This window comes from Tasmannia lanceolata, unplaced genomic scaffold (assembly GCF_043159265.1).
Source record: "Tasmannia lanceolata isolate RefF3 unplaced genomic scaffold, GAP_Taslan_0.1 ptg000018l, whole genome shotgun sequence".
In the NCBI taxonomy this organism is placed as follows: Eukaryota; Viridiplantae; Streptophyta; class Magnoliopsida; order Canellales; family Winteraceae; genus Tasmannia; species Tasmannia lanceolata.
Window position 1 is genome coordinate 28000642 of NW_027518695.1, and position 19846 is coordinate 28020487.

The following is a 19846-nucleotide window of genomic DNA, read 5'->3' on the forward strand; positions in this document are numbered from 1 at the left end:
GTGTCCTTAAATTCCCACGACATCTCTCTCTTATTCCCAGCTGTCTTCTGCAAATTCCTGAATCTCTCTCTCTCTCTCTCTCTCTCTCTCTCTCTCTCTCTCTCTCTCTGTGTGTGTGTGTTTTGGAAGAAAAAATCTATCTCCACGAGTCGTCGACTCTCCCTCTCTCATGCTTTCTTACGAACAGTCTCTCCCTCCCACCTCCTCCCTCTCTTCCTTTCTCTTTGTTATCCCAACGATTAGGATTTGAAGAAAGGCTTCGAGATTTTGTTCGCAGGTTAGTTCCCCATCCCCTTCTTTCTCTTCATTTGTTTTATTCCCCCCATGATTCTCACGGAGCCGAGACTCACATCGATTACTGCTTTTCAACCTCTTTATTTTAATTTCATTTGATTTTAGGGTTTTTCCTGTTTCTCCGTCCCTTTTAATGTTTGGAATTTTTTCCGCAATCAGGATCTTGGGTGTGGTTGCAGGATGGTTTTCTGGGACTGGTTTTAACAGGTAAGATTAGCGGGATCTTTGATCGGTGTGTCTAAAGAAGGGTTGGGGATCCAGATAGATTACCTCTTGTGGGATTCAAGATGGGATAGGTAGGGTTTTGCAATTTGGAAATTAGGATTGGTGAGTTTTTTTTACTATTTCTTTGTCTTCCTGTGAACAAGCAATTACATTGCTGAAATTTATTTCTGAATTCTTGGGTTCATTGCTACCACATTTTTTATCCACATGCCATACTCATTTTCCAAACATCTATGTTTTGTTTCTCTGGTAAGGCAAGCTATATATAGAGTTGGCAGCTCAAGCGTAATTGCTGAAATTTATTTCTGAATTCTTGGGTTCATTGCTACCACATTTTTTATCCACATGCCATACTCATTTTCCAAACATCTATGTTTTGTTTCTCTGGTAAGGCAAGCTATATATAGAGTTGGCAGCTCAAGCAATCCCATAGGCATGGTATTATGAATCTGGCAGCCCAAGCAATCTCATCCTTTGTTGTAATTTGTTTAGATATTGATTTTTCCTGTGCTTTCCAAAGATCATATCTTTAAATACTTTCAATCTCCTAACAAACAATTTATCCAAAGCTTGGGCCACACTAATGCATATTTGCAGAGAAAATGTGCACATGCCATATAACTCCTCTTAAGGATGGGCCATGATTTGGGTTTTTTTTTTGGGTGGGTAAGCTGGGGTTAGGCAAGACCCCGACCAAATTTAGATTTATGAAATAAGAATAACAACAGAGTGAATGGAATTCCAGAAGAATCCCTGATTACAAGCTGTTTGAGGGGTGATTTGAGTTTTGTTATATTTTCTTTGTTACAATTTTTTCTTCATTGGGTTGAGTTTTCAATTTTTCGCTTCTATGTTTTCTTATGAATTATAATGCTGCATCTTAATGGCTCATCTGATAGTATTTGATCTTGGACATTTTCTTTAGTATACACTTTCTTGGAGGAATTTTAATGTGCAGTGTAGTCTTGGAAGCAGAGTTCCCAAATTGCTTTTTTGTATATTTTAGTTTTGCTACTTCAGTTCAATTTCATGTTTTTGTTTATTATCTCTATGTTGAACTTGATAGCTTCATATTCGATATTAGATTCCCTTTCAAATGAAGCCACGAATTGGCTTCATGGCTTCATGGATGTTTATGTTTCCTGCAACTAAAATCAATGCTCAACTTTCTTATGTGGATAATATAAACCCCCATTGCAACTCTTTTATGGAAGCTCATAATCCTAGATGTATATCCAAAATGCAGCCAAAAAATTAAATGGAAGTCAACTTTCTGGGAATGCATGTCATTTGCTCAAAATGTTAGTTACATTTTACAGTTTTCCCTTTTTAGATTGACAAGCTAAATATTGTATATTGCTACTATTACAGACAAACATGCAGTTCACCAGTGTGAGGTTGGAAGAAATGAGGGTGACAAGGCAAGATTTATAGCAATGGATGTCTCACGACTTTCTTCTCGCTGAGAGCCTGGGGGAGTGGATTTGTTGATATGAGCAATATATGTCGCAAGAAACAAGGGCATGTAATTCTTAAACTACCCAAGGCTCCTAGGAGGATATAAAACGCCATCTATTTAGCTTGGCACTTCTCATCAGAGTGAGTTCTATATTTAAATTTATTTTATGCTTTGGTAGTTTGGTAAGAAGACCTAATACTTTCTCTTTATTTTATGATTTTTTTTATTTCTTAATACGTCATTTTGATTTTAATAAAATTAATTGTTGTATTCATTTGTATTTGCTGGTCTCTGGATTGGTTTTTGTGAGAATTTGTTGTAGTCTTTTAAGGAGGGGAATCTATTCCTCTTGACATAGAGCATCTTGCTGTTATTTTTTGTTATGTTTTATTGAAGCTCTACTCTTTTTGTGTGTCACCCCAGATGATGTAATTTGCAATATTTGGGTACATCTTTGCGCCTTTGTCTTGACATTTAGGGTTCCAATAAGATTTATTTCAAAATAGCATTACTTGACTGATTCATTTACATCTTCATCCTCTTCTGGCTGATTTCATACTAAAAATGCCAAGCGTTGCTCCAATAGCTGGTCTTGGACTAGGAGGCTTTAAGAGCCCAACTATTAGGAGAAGTTTTGAGGAGGATCTTCCTTTTTAGCATGGGAAAGTTTCAAGGGATCTGTCAGATATAATGTAGCTTTGAAGGCACTAAATTTGGTGGTTGATAGATTAGGAACCTCCAATGTATGTGTTGCTGGCCATTCTTTAGGAGTTGGCTTTACCCTCCAAGTGGGTACAGCTTTGACCGAACAAAGGGTGTTAGTGGAGTTTCATCTGTTCAACCCACCATACCAAGATTAATGATCTCTTTATTGTGCTTGAATAACCAACTGTATGGATCATTATCAGCAAAACAACATTTCGTTTGATCATTGTCACATTTGTCCTAAATGGTATGTATTTTAAAATTTGGATTATAGGAGTTACTTATTCAAAATTTCTGACGTCTCCACTGGCCAGTCGATTTCTTTATTAAAATAGGCAAAATAATAGTCGGGATTTTTGCGTATAATTTATGCGCCTTTCCTTTGTTCAAGTTTATCTTCTACTCAACTGTGTAATACTGATTTATAATCTCTATATTTACAAATATATCTTCCTTATGAATGTTTTTTCTTTCTTTTCTTTTCTTTTTCACTTATTTTTAGCTGCAGCACCTGAAGTGGGAAATGACACAAGCACAACACTTTCTTCAACAGCAAGTTCAATCACTCATTCGAAGAATGTGTTACAATCACAGCTCACAAACACAGAAGGTACCATTACACATATGTTAAAGTCAAATGCAATCGTACTTAAATCATATTGCTTACAATTTGCATTATTATTTATTTAGGGTAATAATAGTTTCACCCCCCTGCATTACATGCACACTCCCCTCATAACCTGATTTCAAGTGAAAATATCATCTCCCTTTATTTTTTTTAATTTCCAATTTTTCAACCCAATTCATATTTACTATTACATTTAATAATTCACATAATTAAATATTACATTGTTATAGGAGATGTTTTGTCCTCTGCGGAAGGGAGAGGCAAACAAAAATATCACGGATCACATACGAAACAGGATTCTCCATGCATGGTACTTAATTCACCAAACTTTCTTATCCTATATTGTTAGAAGTTATATCAATTCTCAATATTAAGGTCAATTACGTCTTATTTTTTCAAAGGAACAAGATATCATATCAGTTCATACTCATGGAGAGAATTCAGCAGTTGAATCGACCATCGCAGAATCTTCAATACATGCCTCACAAAGAGATGATGAATTGCATTTAGGAAATGTTTCCGAACAAGGTATAAACTTTAAGATTTTAATCCCTATGCACACCAGTTGAGTTTAAACTATAGATGTAACTTATGTTAAATACCCCACTTTCATATAATTTTTAAGGGAACCATGAACAACAGCTGAACCCAAACAGGTACTTATTAACTTTTTCCTCTATTTCATTATGTTTCTTTTCTTCCCTTTTTTTTTAACAACTCTATTGTATTTTATTTGCTTCCCATTTTCTTAATTTTCCAGGTTGCCAGAATATGGATTCCATAACCAAAGCTAATGAAAAGGCCAACAACATTTAACATTCCTGCTACATCCATGTACTCCTTCACTCTTGGCTGATATTTCGTTTTGGCTATTTATTTGAACCACTTGCATGTACACCTTCTATAGTATCAAACATTTAACATTCGTATGTGTTATGCATGTACACCTTACGTCTTTTCTTCTAATTAGTCACTATCTTTTCTTCGATGCCCCGTGCATCGCACGGCAGGTCTTTACTAGTATACTATATAGCAGAAGAGAAAAGAAGAGAATTTTTTGTAAATTCTATGAGAATTACACATCACTTTTTTGACTTTTTTTTAACATATGCACCCATTGAATCATATAATTTCAATCCTACCCCTCCTTTATGCTTTTTAACAAAGGCACCCATTAAAGCCACATAATTTCAATCTTACCCCCCTCCTTTATGGTTTTTTAATAAAAAATCTACAGGGTGATCTTAACCATCCGATTTAAGAGGAATTATGGAAACCTCTATAGATTGGAGGGATAGGATCAGCCTATAGAAATAATTTATGGGGCACAACTTATTTATGTTGTGTTCCATCACATGGACGGTTTGGATCAACCTATGACGTGGTCCGTACAGTTCTTTGTCGGCCCGTGCATCGCACGGGGTTTTTTACTAGTGTATATATATATATATATATATATATATATATATATATATATATATATATATATATATATCAGAAAAGTGTCCCTACACGATCGTCTAGATAAGTTATCTACACCGTCGGATTACTACACAGTGGATCCATATATGAGAGAGAGGGAGAGAAGTGTTCCTACATGATCATGTAGATAAGTTATCTACTCCGTCAGCTTAAAACACAGTGGATCCACCATGTTTGGGTGATCCAAACCATTCAATTGATAGGTCCTCACATAGATAGGGTGTGCCCAAAAAATCAGCTCCATAGGATCATCCTAACCCTTCGAACTGTGGAGGTAAAAAATGGACATATTTGTGAAGGTTTATACCCGCCCATTTTAACCTCCACAAATCGAAGGGTTGGGATGATTCTATGGAGCTGACTTTTTGGTCACACCCTATGTATGTGAGGGCCCATCAAATGAATGGGCCCCCACTGTATTTTAAGCCGACGGAGTAGAAAACTTATCTACTTGATTGTGTAGGAACACCTCTCTCTCTCTCTCTCTCTCTATATATATATATATATATATATATGAGGAAAAAGATTATACGCTTGAAGCGCATTTCTATAGGTACGCTTGAGGAAAGAGAAGCCTTCTGATTGGTTGAAATGGTGGGCCCAAATGCGTATTTTGAAACAAATGTTGCGGCGTTACGGAGGGTGCGTCTTCGACGTACCCTCGAAAAAAAATTAAAACAAAAACCTGCGGCGTTACGGAGGGTGCGTCTTCGACGTACCCTCGAAAACCCATCTCTCTCACTCTCCCTGTGTTTTTGTTTCGCAAGAAAAACCCGAACCCATCCATCTCCATCTCTCTCACTCGTTCTCTCTCTCACTCTCCCTGTGTTTTTGTTTCGCAAGAAAAACCCGAACCCATCCATCTCCATCTCTCTCACTCGTTCTCTCTCTCTCTCTCTCTCTCTCTCACTGTGTTTTTAAAGACGCACCAAAACCCAAACCCTCGAAAGACCGAAAACCCAAACAAAAACCCAAACCATCGGCGATTTGGGTTTTGGCTCTCCATCTTCATCTCTCTCACACGGCGATATGTGAAAATAGATTCATCTCTCTCTCTCTCTCTCACGGTTTGGATGATCCAAAACCCCCAAATCGCTCGCACAGGTACGCTCTCCTCTCCTCTCTCTCTCTCTCTCTCTCTCTCTCTCTCTCTCTCTCTCTCTCTCTCTCTCTCTCTCTCTCTCTCTCTCTCTCTCTCTGTGTGTGTATTTTTTTTTCAAAAAAACCCAAACCCATCGACCCAAACACAGCAGATTTCAGCTGTGTTTGGGTATGGGTTTGGGTGATCCAAACCGTTAATTTACGTTCTCTCTCTCTCTCTCTCTCTCTCTCTCTCTCTCTCTCTCTCTCTCTCTCTCTCTCTCTCTCTCTCTCTCTCTCTGTGTGTGTTTTTTTTTTCAAAATAACCCAAACCCATCGACCCAAACACAGCAGATTTCAACTGTGTTTGGGTATGGGTTTGGGTGATCCAAACCGTTAATTTAAGTTCTCTCTCTCTCTCTCTCACGATATTTTTTTTTTCAAAAAAAACCCAAACCCATCGACCCAAACACAGCAGATTTCAGCTGTGTTTGGGTATGGGTTTGGGTGATCCAAACCGTTAATTTACGCTCTCTCTCTCTCTCTCTCTCTCTCTCTCTCTCTCTCACTGTGTTTGGGTTTTAAAAAAAAACCGAAACCCATCGGTGGAAAATCTTCATCTCTCTCACTCGTACTGTGTTTGTATGAAATCTGGTTTTGTATGAAATCTGTTTTTCCCATAACTATTGCAGGTTGATCAATCTGTGTATTGGGGGATGAATCTGTTTTTGTATGAAATTGGTTTTTTTGGTGGGATGGGTTCCAGATCTGTGGCTATTTGGAATTGTGTAGATTTCTTTTTCTTTTTTAGATAATAAAATTAGACAATTGGGCATGATCTGGGAGTAACATTTTGAAAGAAGAAGCAACTCAGTAACTACTTCATGCTGAGAATGCTTACCTGATTCAGTAGATAATGTTTTAAACCCCAAAATTCCTTTGCTTCATACGTTTCTTGATACTATTTGGTTTTAGTTTGGATGTTGTAAATTGGTGGCTAGAATCATCTTCTGTAGAAGATTTTTGGGCCGTGGCCTACCCACAATGGGAATCACTTAATGGATGGCGAAGATTGTGATTATGACTGTTTAAAGTTTACTTACGACTGTATATTCTATTTAGAGAAGCGTATTAAATGGCATCCTCAAGCAACTACAGTGCTAATTCACGGGGCATGCGACCACCCGAATGTGATTGTAAAGAGATGGCAGTTCGCAAAATTACTCACAGTAACACAAACAACAATAGAGGCCGGCCATATTACAAATGCGCTGGAATCAAAGTGAGTATTTTATTTGGTAGTTTTTATCTATTTAATTCTTAACATGTATAAATTTTAATGTTGGAAACGACATGCAGGGCTACAGGTGTGAGTATTTCGAATGGGCTGACCTTGATTTCGATGGTACTGAGTCACCCACTTACCCAAGGATTCACAATCGACGAGAAAGTATTGGCGAAAATAGAGGGATCGAAGACCGCATAACAGCACTCGAGAATGAGAATATCATGCGGAAGAATGAATTTAACATGTTTAAAGGGTTTGTAATTATGGGGTTTATGTTTGTAATTATGGGGTTTATGTTTGTGTTTTTCGTGTGTGTTTTTACCTTTAGGTAGTAGTAGTAGTATCCTTTTGTATGGTTCTACCGTTAGGTAAGTAATAGTAGTATCAAGTAATTGTATGAATTGACATCGAACTCTCATTGTATTACTTATGGTTCACGACAAATGAAAAAATCTTGGTGTTCATATTATTTTTGTTTGTCTCTATGTGTGTTGTATCTATCTGAAAGGTGGTTGTTTTGGATTTATATGGAGATGATGCTTATATGCCGCTAAAGGTGGTTGTTTTGGATTTATATGGAGATGATGTTTATATGCCGCTGCTTGTGCTATTGTTTGGTGTTATAAGGTTGATGCTTGCTTGCTGTGCCCCACCTTCTGGATGCAGCCGCACCGAGGATGGGGAATTGAACAGTGATGGGGTTTCCTAAAAAGGTAGCTATGGCTTGTGTTGATTACATTTTCCTTATCAGTGTCCTCTTTTAAGCATGGACATTTGAACAGTGATGGGGTTTCCTGAATTGTAATTCTTGGAACATTTGCCTTATGCTGGGATAATTGAAAAAAAAAGGAATAAGAAGAGAGAAACACTGCTAACTGTATTGAGGAGTATAGGACTGAAGTCATTCGATAATATCACCGCATGTTGCACAACTGATTTGGAAAGGAAATCTGTAGCACAGTTGGCCTCATGCCATTTAAAGAGGCCTTGCACCAGTTGAGTCCTCAGAAAAGGTAGCTAACATGACTCTTGCAATTTTGGAAATTCATGGGATGTCAACTTTTTCATTCACAGTAGGATCAGAAATTGAAAATCTTATATGATCCTTAATGAGGACATGTTTCTACTACAACATGGATGTTTCTGTATGGCCTCAAGTTCAATTAGAGAATTTGACAGCAACATGTGTTGCCAAAAGTAGCAAAGAGAGGTGTATATATCTTGTGGATCTCTAAAAATGCCCTTGTAACAAGGTGTCTTATTTATGTGCAGCATGCTGTGGTAGCCAAAGCAAAACTACAAGTTCACTTGTCTTTAGCTGGTTTATTAACCAGTAGACCTGCCCTTGTTGGCTTGTTGTAGTGTATTCACAAGGTTAGTGTTGCCATTAGTTTCGTCTTCATGCTTATTTGTAATTACCCTCATAAGTCAGGATCAATTTAGATGATGCTAACAAGTCGTATAGGTGCGGGACTCAAATGTGCCAAAAGCACTAGCCCCCTATTAGTCAAGCAAGACCTCTCCTTCTCTCTTTCCTTTTTCAGCCTTGCCTGTTTTCATGTCCTGTGTTTTTAATAAACAGTTGCTACCCCCTAGTATGTGCCACTTTCCTGATCATTTTGCCGATAGCTAGGAAGCCAATGGAACCAGCAATCCTCAAGTCATGCGAGAAAGCAATTGTGGGGAAGGGACATGGTTGGCTAGGCAATAAACTATTGCTTTCTATTTTAGCAAGCAACGAAACAACTGTTTTATAAATAAATAATACATCTTGGGTGGTGAAAAATGATTCCAAATATGTCTATTCAGGAACCTATTACTGAGTAAGGTTTCTAAAAATATGCACGGACAGTAGCTTCAACAAAAAATAGAAGTTATTGCAATAAACATCAAAATGCATGTACAGGGTTCAAGCTGAATAGGTGTGAGTGATTCAAAGTTTCAAACCTCAGATTCCATGCAGAGTGCTCTAAAGAAAAACTCTTTCCATTTATTCTCTACATAATTAGGAGTCTGATGGAGATATTTCAAGATATACCATCTGGGTGTATCCATTAAACACAGAAGTCTCGAGTCTACTTAAACCGAGTCTCTGAAACAAGCCAAACCTCCCATCTTCAACAATTGGATCCGGTGCACGGGCAGGATCATATGTTGTTTGATGAGTAAGGGAAGGACCTGCCAATGCTTTCAGCTCCCAATAGACATCTAACACTGACTCCACAAACCTGCTCTTCTGAAAATGTATGAGAAGTACCCACTTCAAAGAGGTTCAAAAACTTCGTACAACAGCACACATTGGCTACCAACTGTTACCAAGTCACTCTGCGGAGCGACAATCTCCTTCTCCTTCTTTTCAACTTCTACAGCAAGCTCTGTACAAAAATCAGTCATCTTCTTGAAGAGAATATCGTCATTACCAACTTTTTCAATCAATTGCTGCCATGTTGACATTAGACACCACCTCTTCAGTCTATTCACGCCACTAGTATCTTCTTGGGTTACAGATGTTGTACCCCCAGCTCGATACCTTGCATCAATTGACCATCTCTGTAATAAATAGCATTTGGGGATAGTAGGTACTTGTTTTCTATCCATAACGTGAATGACATGTCTGCACAATATTCCTTCCCTCTCAAACTTAGCACATTCACATGTCGCAGTTGCATCGTTAGAACTGTCAAACAGAACCCTGACGTATTTCTTCTTGTCATCTGTCCTAATTCCTACACTGTATTCCACAACATTACCGTTCTTTCCCAACTTATCTTTCCATAAGGCAAAAGTACCCATCATCTCATCTTGGAATATGGTGAACATCTTCTTCGTATAGAATTCCCCAGCCTTTCGTTCCAATGGGCTGGTTGTGTTCAATTTGGCAATTGTATTTTTAGACTTAAAATCTTCTTCGGATTCAGCTTTACGCCGTTCAACCAGTGCCTTATCGTATTGACTCAAGAATTCAACTAAAGAGGTGTTCTGGTTAACATAACCATCAAAGAATGAATTTATATTTTCACTCCGTTGACTAGATGTCATTCCTGCTGTGAATGTGTCTCTCCAATAGGCGGGGACCCAATGCTCACGGAGATCCCACATTTTCCCTAACCAATGACTTTCATCAATACCATATTTATCAACCATAGTTTTCCATTCTGTCTCAGAATCCTCTATTTTTCTCCTAAAAAACCAATGATTGTAATCCTTGTAGAAATTACTGTCGGCATCTCTCATGTCTGCAACATGCTCAAGGAGATGCTTCTTTATGTGCCACGAATAAAACCGATGTCTGGTCTATGGAAACACTTTCCTAATTGCATTTCGCATAGCTCCGTCCATATCAGTTATTATAGCACCTGGAGCCTTACCAAACATACACGTGAGCCACTGCTCAAATAACTAGGTGAAAGTCTCCTCTCTCTCGTCTGCAAGAAGTGCACATCCAAATAGAGTCGACTGCCTATGATGGTTAACTCCAGTGAACGGTGCGAACGGTATTTTAAACCTGTTCGTTTTGTAAGTGACATCAAATATGATCACGTCAGTAAAGGTAAGGTATGCTTCTCTTGCCCTTGAATCGGCCCAGAACATCGAACGCAAAGTCCCATTCGTGTCTAACTCCAACTCGAAATAGAAGTTCGGGTCTTCAGACTTTCTCTTTTGGAAATGGTTTGCCACTGTCACCGCTTCTTTACCCATATTGTTCTCCCTAAGTGCTCTCAAATGGGCAATAACTTGATTTGTTGAGACCACGAGAGCATTGGAAGTAGAGTTAATGGCGTTTTTTATCTGAGCAGGCTTGAAATTACTTCCACCGAGCTGTTCAATCAAATTCTTACAACTTTTGTTATTACGGAACTGACTATGTGAATGATGCATTTGCCTTTTAACTGGAGAAGTAAGCTCATGAGAATGAATGTCGTCGAAAGTTGTAATTTTCCACTGATTATCTCTCAACTTGATGGTTATCTTCGCTTTACAATTCATTCTGGTAAGGCGACGCTCCCTCAACTCCTTCACATCATCTCTCTTCTCCTTAACTCTTTTTTGTCCCTCTTTGTCACATACGTATTGTCTCGATATCACCTCCTTCGTACGCATAATTATTGTAGAACTCATATGCAGCTTCCCAAGTTTCAAAAACTTGATCCACAAACGGCTTATTCATAACACTTTTCTGACTGCCAACCTCGTTGGGACTACTAACTTCGTGACTACAACCCTCATCTCCGTCTTTCCCATCATTAGCCTCCGATACTAGCTCATCATCATTGAGATTCACCCCATCATTAACCTCAACCGTAGTCCCTTCTCACACTAAATTATCATCACAGAAATCAAATCCATTGCCAAACTCAATTAAACCATTTGCATCTACTTCGTCAATAGATGGATCCATTTTTTATACCTAAAAAATACAACATAGACATGGCCCATCATCATAATTAGAAATGGTTAAATTTACAGCTAAGAAAATCAGTGACAAGAATAGATGATAAAGATAATGACATTTTTTTTTCACATTGCCAACAATAGAACCTAAAAAATGGATCCATCTATTGACACGACACAAAAGAATAAGATTACATATTTTTCAAGAAACTCTGAACAGGGCAATTTTTATAAGACTCAAAATATGTATCCCCATGAGAACAAATGGATAAAAGTCTAAAGACAGGGTATTCCTGTAAAACATGAACCTGACAGAAACTATGGCCATGAGAAGTCTACAATCCAACAGCCAATATTCCAAGATAAAAATATATAAAATATCCCAGAAAAGTAATTTTTTTAAAAAAGGGAGTATTCTCACCAAATGTTACTCCTAGATCATGCCCAATTGTCTAATTTTATTATCTAAAAAAGAAAAAGAAACCTACACAATTCCAAATAGCCACAGATCTGGAACCCATCCCACCAAAAAAACCAATTTCATACAAAAACAGATTCATCCCCCAATACACAGATTGATCAACCTGCAATAGTTATGGGAAAAATAAATTTCATACAAAACCAGATTTCATACAAACACAGTACGAGTGAGAGAGATGAAGATTTTCCACCGATGGGTTTGGGTTTTTTTTAAAAACCCAAACACAGTGAGAGAGAGAGAGAGAGAGAGAGAGAGAGAGAGAGAGAACGTAAATTAACGGTTTGGATCACCCATACCCATACCCAAACACAGCTGAAATCTGCTGTGTTTGGGTCGATGGGTTTGGGTTTTTTTGAAAAAAAAAATATCGTGAGAGAGAGAGAGAGAGAGAACGTAAATTAACGGTTTGGATCACCCAAACACAGTTGAAATCTGCTGTGTTTGGGTCGATGGGTTTGGGTTTTTTTGAAGAAAAAAAAACACACACACAGAGAGAGAGAGAGAGAGAGAGAGAGAGAGAGAGAGAGAGAACGTAATTTAACGGTTTGGATCACCCAAACCCATACCCAAACACAGCTGAAATCTGCTGTGTTTTGGTCGATGGGTTTGGGTTTTTTTGAAAAAAAATACACACACACAGAGAGAGAGAGAGAGAGAGAGAGAGAGAGAGGAGAGGAGAGCGTACCTGTGCGAGCGATTTGGGGGTTTTGGATCATCCAAACCGTGAGAGAGAGAGAGAGAGAGAGATGAATCTGTTTTCACAGATCGCCATGTGAGAGAGATGAAGATAGAGAACCAAAACCCAAATCGCCGATGGTTTGGGTTTTTGTTTGGGTTTTCGGTCTTTCGAGGGTTTGGGTTTTGGTGCGTCTTTAAAAACACAGTGAGTGAGAGAGAGAGAGAGAGAGAGAGAACGAGTGAGAGAGATGGAGATGGATGGGTTCGGGTTTTTCTTGCGAAACAAAAACACAGGGAGAGTGAGAGAGAGAGAGAGAGAGAGAGAGAGAGAGAGAGAGAGAGAGAGAGAGAACGAGTGAGAGAGATGGAGATGGATGGGTTCGGGTTTTTCTTGCGAAACAAAAACACAGGGAGAGTGAGAGAGATGGGTTTTCGAGGGTACGTCGAAGACGCACCCTCCGTAACGCCGCAAGTTTTTGTTTTAATTTTTTTTCGAGGGTACGTCGAAGACGCACCATCCGTAACGCTGCAGCATTTGTTTCAAAATACGCATTTGGGCCCACCATTTCAACCAATCAGAAGGCTTCTCTTTCCTCAAGCGTACCTATAGAAATGCGCTTCAAGCGTATAATCTTTTTCCTCTATATATATCTCTCTCTCTCTCTCTCTCTCTCTATATATATATATATATATATATATATATATATATATATATATAGAGAGAGAGAGAGAGAGAGAGAGAGAGAGAGAAGTGTTACTGCGCAGCTGCTCAGATAGCTTATCTGAGCAACTGCTTCAAAAATTCATGTGGCCCCACATTTTTGGGGTGATCCAAAGCATTCATTTGGGAGGCCCTTCCATGGATAGGGTGTGTACCAAAAATGAGCCCTTTAGGATCATCCTAACCCTGCCATTTGTGGAGGGAAAAAATGGTCAGAAACATTGTCTGTCCATTTTCCCCTCCACCTTTGATTGGGTTAGGATGATCCTATAGGGCTGATTTTTGGTACACACCCTATCCATGGAAGGGCCTTTCAAATGAATGCTTTGGATCACCCCAAAAATGTGGGCCACATGAGTTTTTGACGCAGTTGCTTAGATAAGGTTTCTGAGGTATCGCGCAGCCTGAGCAAGCCACTAAAATACACCATGTCCCATGTCGTTTCACTCATCCAACCCATTCATTCCATAGGACCTCACATAGATAGGGTATTCCTAAGAAACCATCTCCATACCATAATCCTAACCATTGAATCTATAGAAGCACATTTTGTAGCCATCCATTTTAAACCTCCACAAATCATAACCCTAACCATAACCTATAATCCTAACCATAATCATAATCATAATCATAATCCTAACCATAACCCATAGAATGAACCGATTGGATGACTCAAACAACATGGGAGATGCCGTATTTAGAGGGCTGCTCTGGCTGTGCGATACCTCAGAAACCTTTTCCCTTCTATATAGGTATCGCTCAGCCAGATCACAGCCAGAGCAGCCCTCTAAATACGGCATCTCCCATGTTGTTTGAGTCATCCAATCCCTTCATTCTATAGGACCTACCATAGGTAGGGTGTCCCTAAGAAATCATCTCCATAGGATCATGGTAGCTATTGATTTGTTGAGTTTTAGAATGGATGGCTAGAAAGTGGGCTTCGATAGATCGAATGGTTAGGTTGATGGTCTGGAGATGGTTTGTTAGGAACACCCTATCTATGTGAGGTTCTTTGGAATGAATCAGTACGATGAGTCAAACAACATTGAGAAGGTTTGTTTATAGTGGCTTGATATTAGATAAAATGTATCTTAGTATCCCTCAGATAGCTTATCTGAGCTAGCTCTCAAAAATAGGGTAGGTTAGGTATTGATTCCATAGGACCTAACATAGAGAGGGTGTTCCTAAAAAATCATGTCCATAGGATCATGCTAACCCTTGATTTGTGGAGGTTTAAAATGGAAAGCTATAATGGGTCCATTTTGTGCCTCTACAAGGCGAATGGTTAGGATGATCCTATGGAAATGATTTTTTAGGAACACCCTATCTATGTTAGGTACTTTTGGAGTGAATGGGTCGGATGACTCAAACAAGATGGGTTGATGCCCTATTTCTAGTCCTCTATCTGAGGTATACCTCAGATACATCACCCCCTTATAATATAATACAAAATGATATATAGTTCATTTATTTAATAACTATGAAGAAATTTAAATTGTAAGATATATTTAGTAATTACATAGAAACTTGCTTTTGTAAGATATTCAGTAGCTATGAGCAAGTTTTATTTATAAGATATTTAATAGCTATAGGAAAATGTACATTTATAAGGTTTTAAATTATATGGGATTTGACCCATTAATATCTAGTATAGATGATGGTTATCACTTGAAGTGTGGTGGTTCTCTATATTTAGGTTGACGTGAGTAAGACAGCTTGTCTAAACCACAACACTGAAGAGACTTACTCGCAGACAATATATATGTCATCTAAAGTTAAACATTTGATTAATTAATTTAGGAATTTGCTACGGACCATTGCAGAGGCATTTCACGGGCTGGTAGTGGCATGAGAGAGCAGCCACATAGGCTCACTTTTCAACAGATTTTGTCTTATTCATTTAATTCATCTGAGGTGGCTGCTTTCTTATGCAACGGCCTGCCCGCGAAATGCCGTTTGCGATGGTCCCTTGAGAATCCCATTAATTTAATTAAATCAGCATATGTGTGGAGCTCTGCAGGATGGTTGAAATAAAGTTTGAAAGCAACATATACTTAGACACTCCTAACACGCAGATGGTTATAAATAATGTCTTTGTTTCAAACTAATTGACTTTACCTACGTGCATTTAAGCCTCTTCATTACGAGAGATCTTAGTTATCAATTGTTGGGTTTGTTGGTGTCTTGTTTTTCATTCAAGTGGAGTGGGACGTAGGACTTGGTTTTTTGTTTTTTTGTATGCCACTTGGACTAGGAGATGAAGACGTTTCAAATCTTGAGAATTCTGCAATCTCTCGAGTCAGTTATGACTGATTGCTATTTATATTATGTAAACTATTACATAACAGTGATGCCCTTTTGGTTGGGCTAATATTACAATACAAGGATGACACATTCTATTACCCTCCCGCAATTTGAACAGGTCTTGGAAGAACTGTCAAATTGGATCTTAGTGATACGAAGCATGAAGAAGGAAGCCCTTTTGTGAACAAATCAGCAAGTTGGCGGTCCATGGGAAGATGAAAAACATGGAGTTCTCCTTTTGATACTTTTTAACAAACAAAGTGATAGTCAATATCAACATGTTTTGTTTGTGAATGCATAACTGGATTTGCGACCAAATAAGTGGCACCAATGTTGTCACAATGCAAGCAACCGCTCTATATTCTGATTCTGTACTTGAACGTGAAACCGTGGGTTGTTTCTTTGCGCACCAAGATATTAAGTTGTTGCCGAGGAATATACAAAAACCCGTTGTCGATCTCCTTGAATCAAGACAACCAGCCCAATTAGCATCAGAGTAGGCTTGCAGATGATTGATCGGAGAGGATTGTAATCGGATTCCATAATCAATTGTCCATTTTATGTAGCGTAAAATTCGCTTGACTGCTTGGAAGTGAGTCTCCCGTGGAGCATGCATAAATTGACAAAAAAAGTTAAAAGCGTAAGAAATATCAGGTCTTGTAAACGTAAGATATTGCAAAGCTCCTACAATTCGACGATACTCCGTTGGATCTTCTAGTAGAGTACTCGAATCTTCACACAATTGAGTTTTAGGTGTAATGGGAGTTGTAACATATTTCGAATTGTACATATTTGTCTTCTGAAGAATTTCACTTGCATACTTCTCTTGACATAAAAATAAACCATTCTTTACTTTTGAAGCTTGTATGCCAAGAAAGTAATGTAAATCACCCAAATTAGTCGTAGCAAACTCACTTTGAAGTTTGGAAATGATGGAATTAAAAAGAGTATCATTCAAAGTTGTTAAGATGATGTCGTCGACATAAAGTAAAAGAATAGCCATACTTGTAGGTGTATGTAGAATGAACATCGAGTTATCGGATTGACTATTTTTTAAGCCATTTTTTTTTTTCAAAAATCCCATGAATCCTTGAAACCAAGCACATGGAGCTTGTTTCAATCCGTGTAACACCTTTTTGAGTTTGCAAATATAGTTGTATTATCTGGATGAACAAACCCATGTGGTTGTGTCATATACACCTCTTCCTTCAATTCGCCATGTAAAAAGGTGTTTTTAACATCAAGTTGACGAATCGACCAATTTTTGGATATTCCAAGAGAGAGGACAACACGAATTGTTGTTGGTTTTACAACTGGACTGAAAGTTTCGTCATAATCAAGACCTGCTCTTTGATTGTATCCCTTAGCGACTAAACGGGCTTTGTATCTTTCAACGCTACCATCAGATTTCAATTTTATTTTTTACACCCAGAACCAATAATATTTTTGTGAAATGGTAATGGGTCTAAATGCCATGTATCATTTGCAAGAAGGGCAATGTATTCTATTGACATTGCATCTTTCCACTTTTGATCTTTTATTGCTGAAGAATAGCAACTACGTTCAGAGATTGATGTTGATTCTTGAATTGATAAAAGTGAAGGTAGAATTTTTAATTTCCAAGTACTGTCTTGTGATCGAGTTGTCATAGGATGTAAAAAAGGACGAGAGTTAGTTGTAGGGGGGGATCCACGTTCGGGAAGAGAAGTTAATGGAATTTGAGTTGTAGAAGAATTCGGAATTTGCAAATTTTGAGAATCGTGAATCGTGGGTGAAGTTTGTGAGAGATTTTCTATACGTGTAGGTTGAATACGTGAGTCATGGGGTAGAGGATTTGGTGGGGGAGAAGTTATAGGAACCGAATCTCCTAAAAGTGTGGCATTTGGATGTATTGTTATTGGTAGGGCTGCAACTCGGGTCGGGCGGGTCGGGTTTTGGAGAACCCAACCCAACCCTACTCGAGAAATATCTCGGGTCGGGTCGGGTCGGGTTTTTTTTCAGAAAACCCACGATTCCCAAACCCGGCCCTACCCATGATAAATCTCGGGTCGGGTCGGGTTTTTTCACGTTGACGCATTTTTTTAAGGAAAATTCTTGTTTGGCAAGGCAAATCAACTCATAGAAGTAGAAATTACACTCACATTACACTTGCATCAAACAATGATGTAATTATCAAACAATGCCGTAATCAAACAATGTTGTAATTACAATCAAACAATGCTGAATCAAACGCTTGAATCAACTCAACTCATAGAAGCAGAAATTACACTCACATACAATAACAGTGGGTGCGTGGGTTTTCACTTTTAACTAGTAACTAACAATAGAAAAAAATGTACATACTATAACTTATGTAACTCGGGTCGGGTCGGGTCGGGTCGGGTCGGTCCCCTTCAAACCTGGCTCGACCCGAGATTCATGCGGGCTTTTGAATGCTCAACCCGGCTCGACCCGAAACCCATGAAACCTGAACCCGACCCAGGTTATTTTCGGGTCGGGTCGGGTCGATGCGGGTCGGGTAAAACCCGGCTCGAGTTGCAGCCCTAGTTATTGGGGGAAATTGTAGAGAACGTGTAGAAGTTGTACGCATAAAGGGAGAAAGTTGGGGAACTGATAAACACTGTGGAGGAATTATAGGGGTGCATAACTCAGAGAAATGGTTTGTTACTGGTTGGAGATTGGAATTTGAATTTAAAAGAGAAGTGGTTGAATGGGTTAGTGGTTGTGGAGGAATTGTAGGAGAATTTAAAGTAGTTAACAAACGTGTGAAACTTGGTAACAAGAATTCGGCAGGATCTTTGAAATTTGATTTCGGTTGTGTAGAGGTTAAAGAAAATGGAAATTCATTCTCGTAGAATTTTACATTTTTTCAGAAATAATGATCTTATTAGTTTGGAGATCTAGGCAACGGTATGCATGATAATTTTGTGCATAGACAATAAAAAGACATTTACAAGAACGGGGAGAAAGTTTATTCGGAGCTAAAGAAGATTGATTTGGATAGCATAAGCAGTCAAACACTTTCAGAACATTATAATCTGGTAATTTTCCATATAATAAGAAATATGGGATTTGAAAATTCAGCATAGTTGAGGGTAACATGTTTAAGACTTGAACTGCTGTTAATAATGCCTCAACCCAAAATTCAGATGGTAATTTTGCATAAAATATGCGGGGCATAAGGTGAAGATATTCGCTGTTGAATCCCATGTTGATTGGAAAATTGTAGTAAATTGGAATTCAGATATTCACTACCGCCGTCGCATTGAAAATATTTTATTTTATGGGAAAACATATTTTCAACTTTAGATTTAAAAAGTTTAAAGTGATGAGAGACTTTAGATTTTTGTATTAAGGGGAAAATCCAAGAGTATCTTGAGTAATCATTTAAGAAAAGGACGTAGTATTTATATCCTGAAAATGATGGTATAGGGGACATCCATACATCATAATGTAGTAATTCTAAAGGAGAAGAAGATTGAGAAGATGAAATTGAAAATGCTAGTCTTGTGCTCTTAGCAATTTCACAAGCATTACATACATCATTTAAGTACTTTGTACAAGGATTCTTAAGAACAGATCGAAACATATGTTGAGGACAGGGACGGCCAGGATGGCAAAGACAATTATGCCAAACTGTCTGTGAAACTTGAGTGGCGGTGAAAGCTTCTTCTTTTGCAGGGACGACACGAGCTAACGAAGGAGATAGAGGATATAAAGATCTTCAATTACTGCAATGAAGGAGGGGCTTCTTCGGCTGCAAATGCTTAACACAAAAACCAGAAGAGTTGAATTCGAAGAAAACATTGTTATCTAATGCAATTTTTTGTACAGAAAGAAGATTCTTCTTTATATTTGGAACTACCAAACCATCATTTAATTTAAATTTGTAATTGTTGGTTTCCAAAACAAAATTTCCAACATAGGAAATAGGGAGGAGTACTGTTTCCTACATAAATACGATCTGAACCATAGTAAGGAAATTTATTACATAGTATAGCTTCAAAAGGAGTCATATGGGATGTTGCTCCAGTGTCAGGATACCATGGCTGATTATTGCTATCACTGAAATTCATTGCTGCAAAAGATTGTAGAAGTTGATCTGCTGT

General features: G+C 38.2%; 1 protein-coding gene and 1 long non-coding RNA gene across 3 annotated transcripts; one reads left to right on the top strand and one right to left on the bottom strand.

Annotated features, from left to right (window-relative positions):
- The first annotated feature begins 341 nt into the window (after positions 1–341).
- Positions 342–7596, top strand: LOC143851353 (uncharacterized). Of its 2 annotated transcripts, none has more exons than XR_013236300.1 (9): positions 342–621; positions 1891–2118; positions 3186–3293; positions 3542–3621; positions 3713–3839; positions 3937–3967; positions 4072–4145; positions 6996–7155; positions 7233–7596. It is a non-coding gene; the product is annotated as an uncharacterized LOC143851353 (long non-coding RNA). The 2 variants fall into 2 exon arrangements; XR_013236299.1 differs by having other exon boundaries at positions 342–590.
- A 2964-nt stretch (positions 7597–10560) lies between these two features.
- Positions 10561–11148, bottom strand: LOC143850249 (protein FAR1-RELATED SEQUENCE 5-like). Its single transcript, XM_077359515.1, has one exon. It carries the CDS (start codon positions 11146–11148, stop codon positions 10561–10563), a length of 588 nt encoding a protein of 195 aa, XP_077215630.1.
- Positions 11149–19846: the final 8698 nt, after the last annotated feature.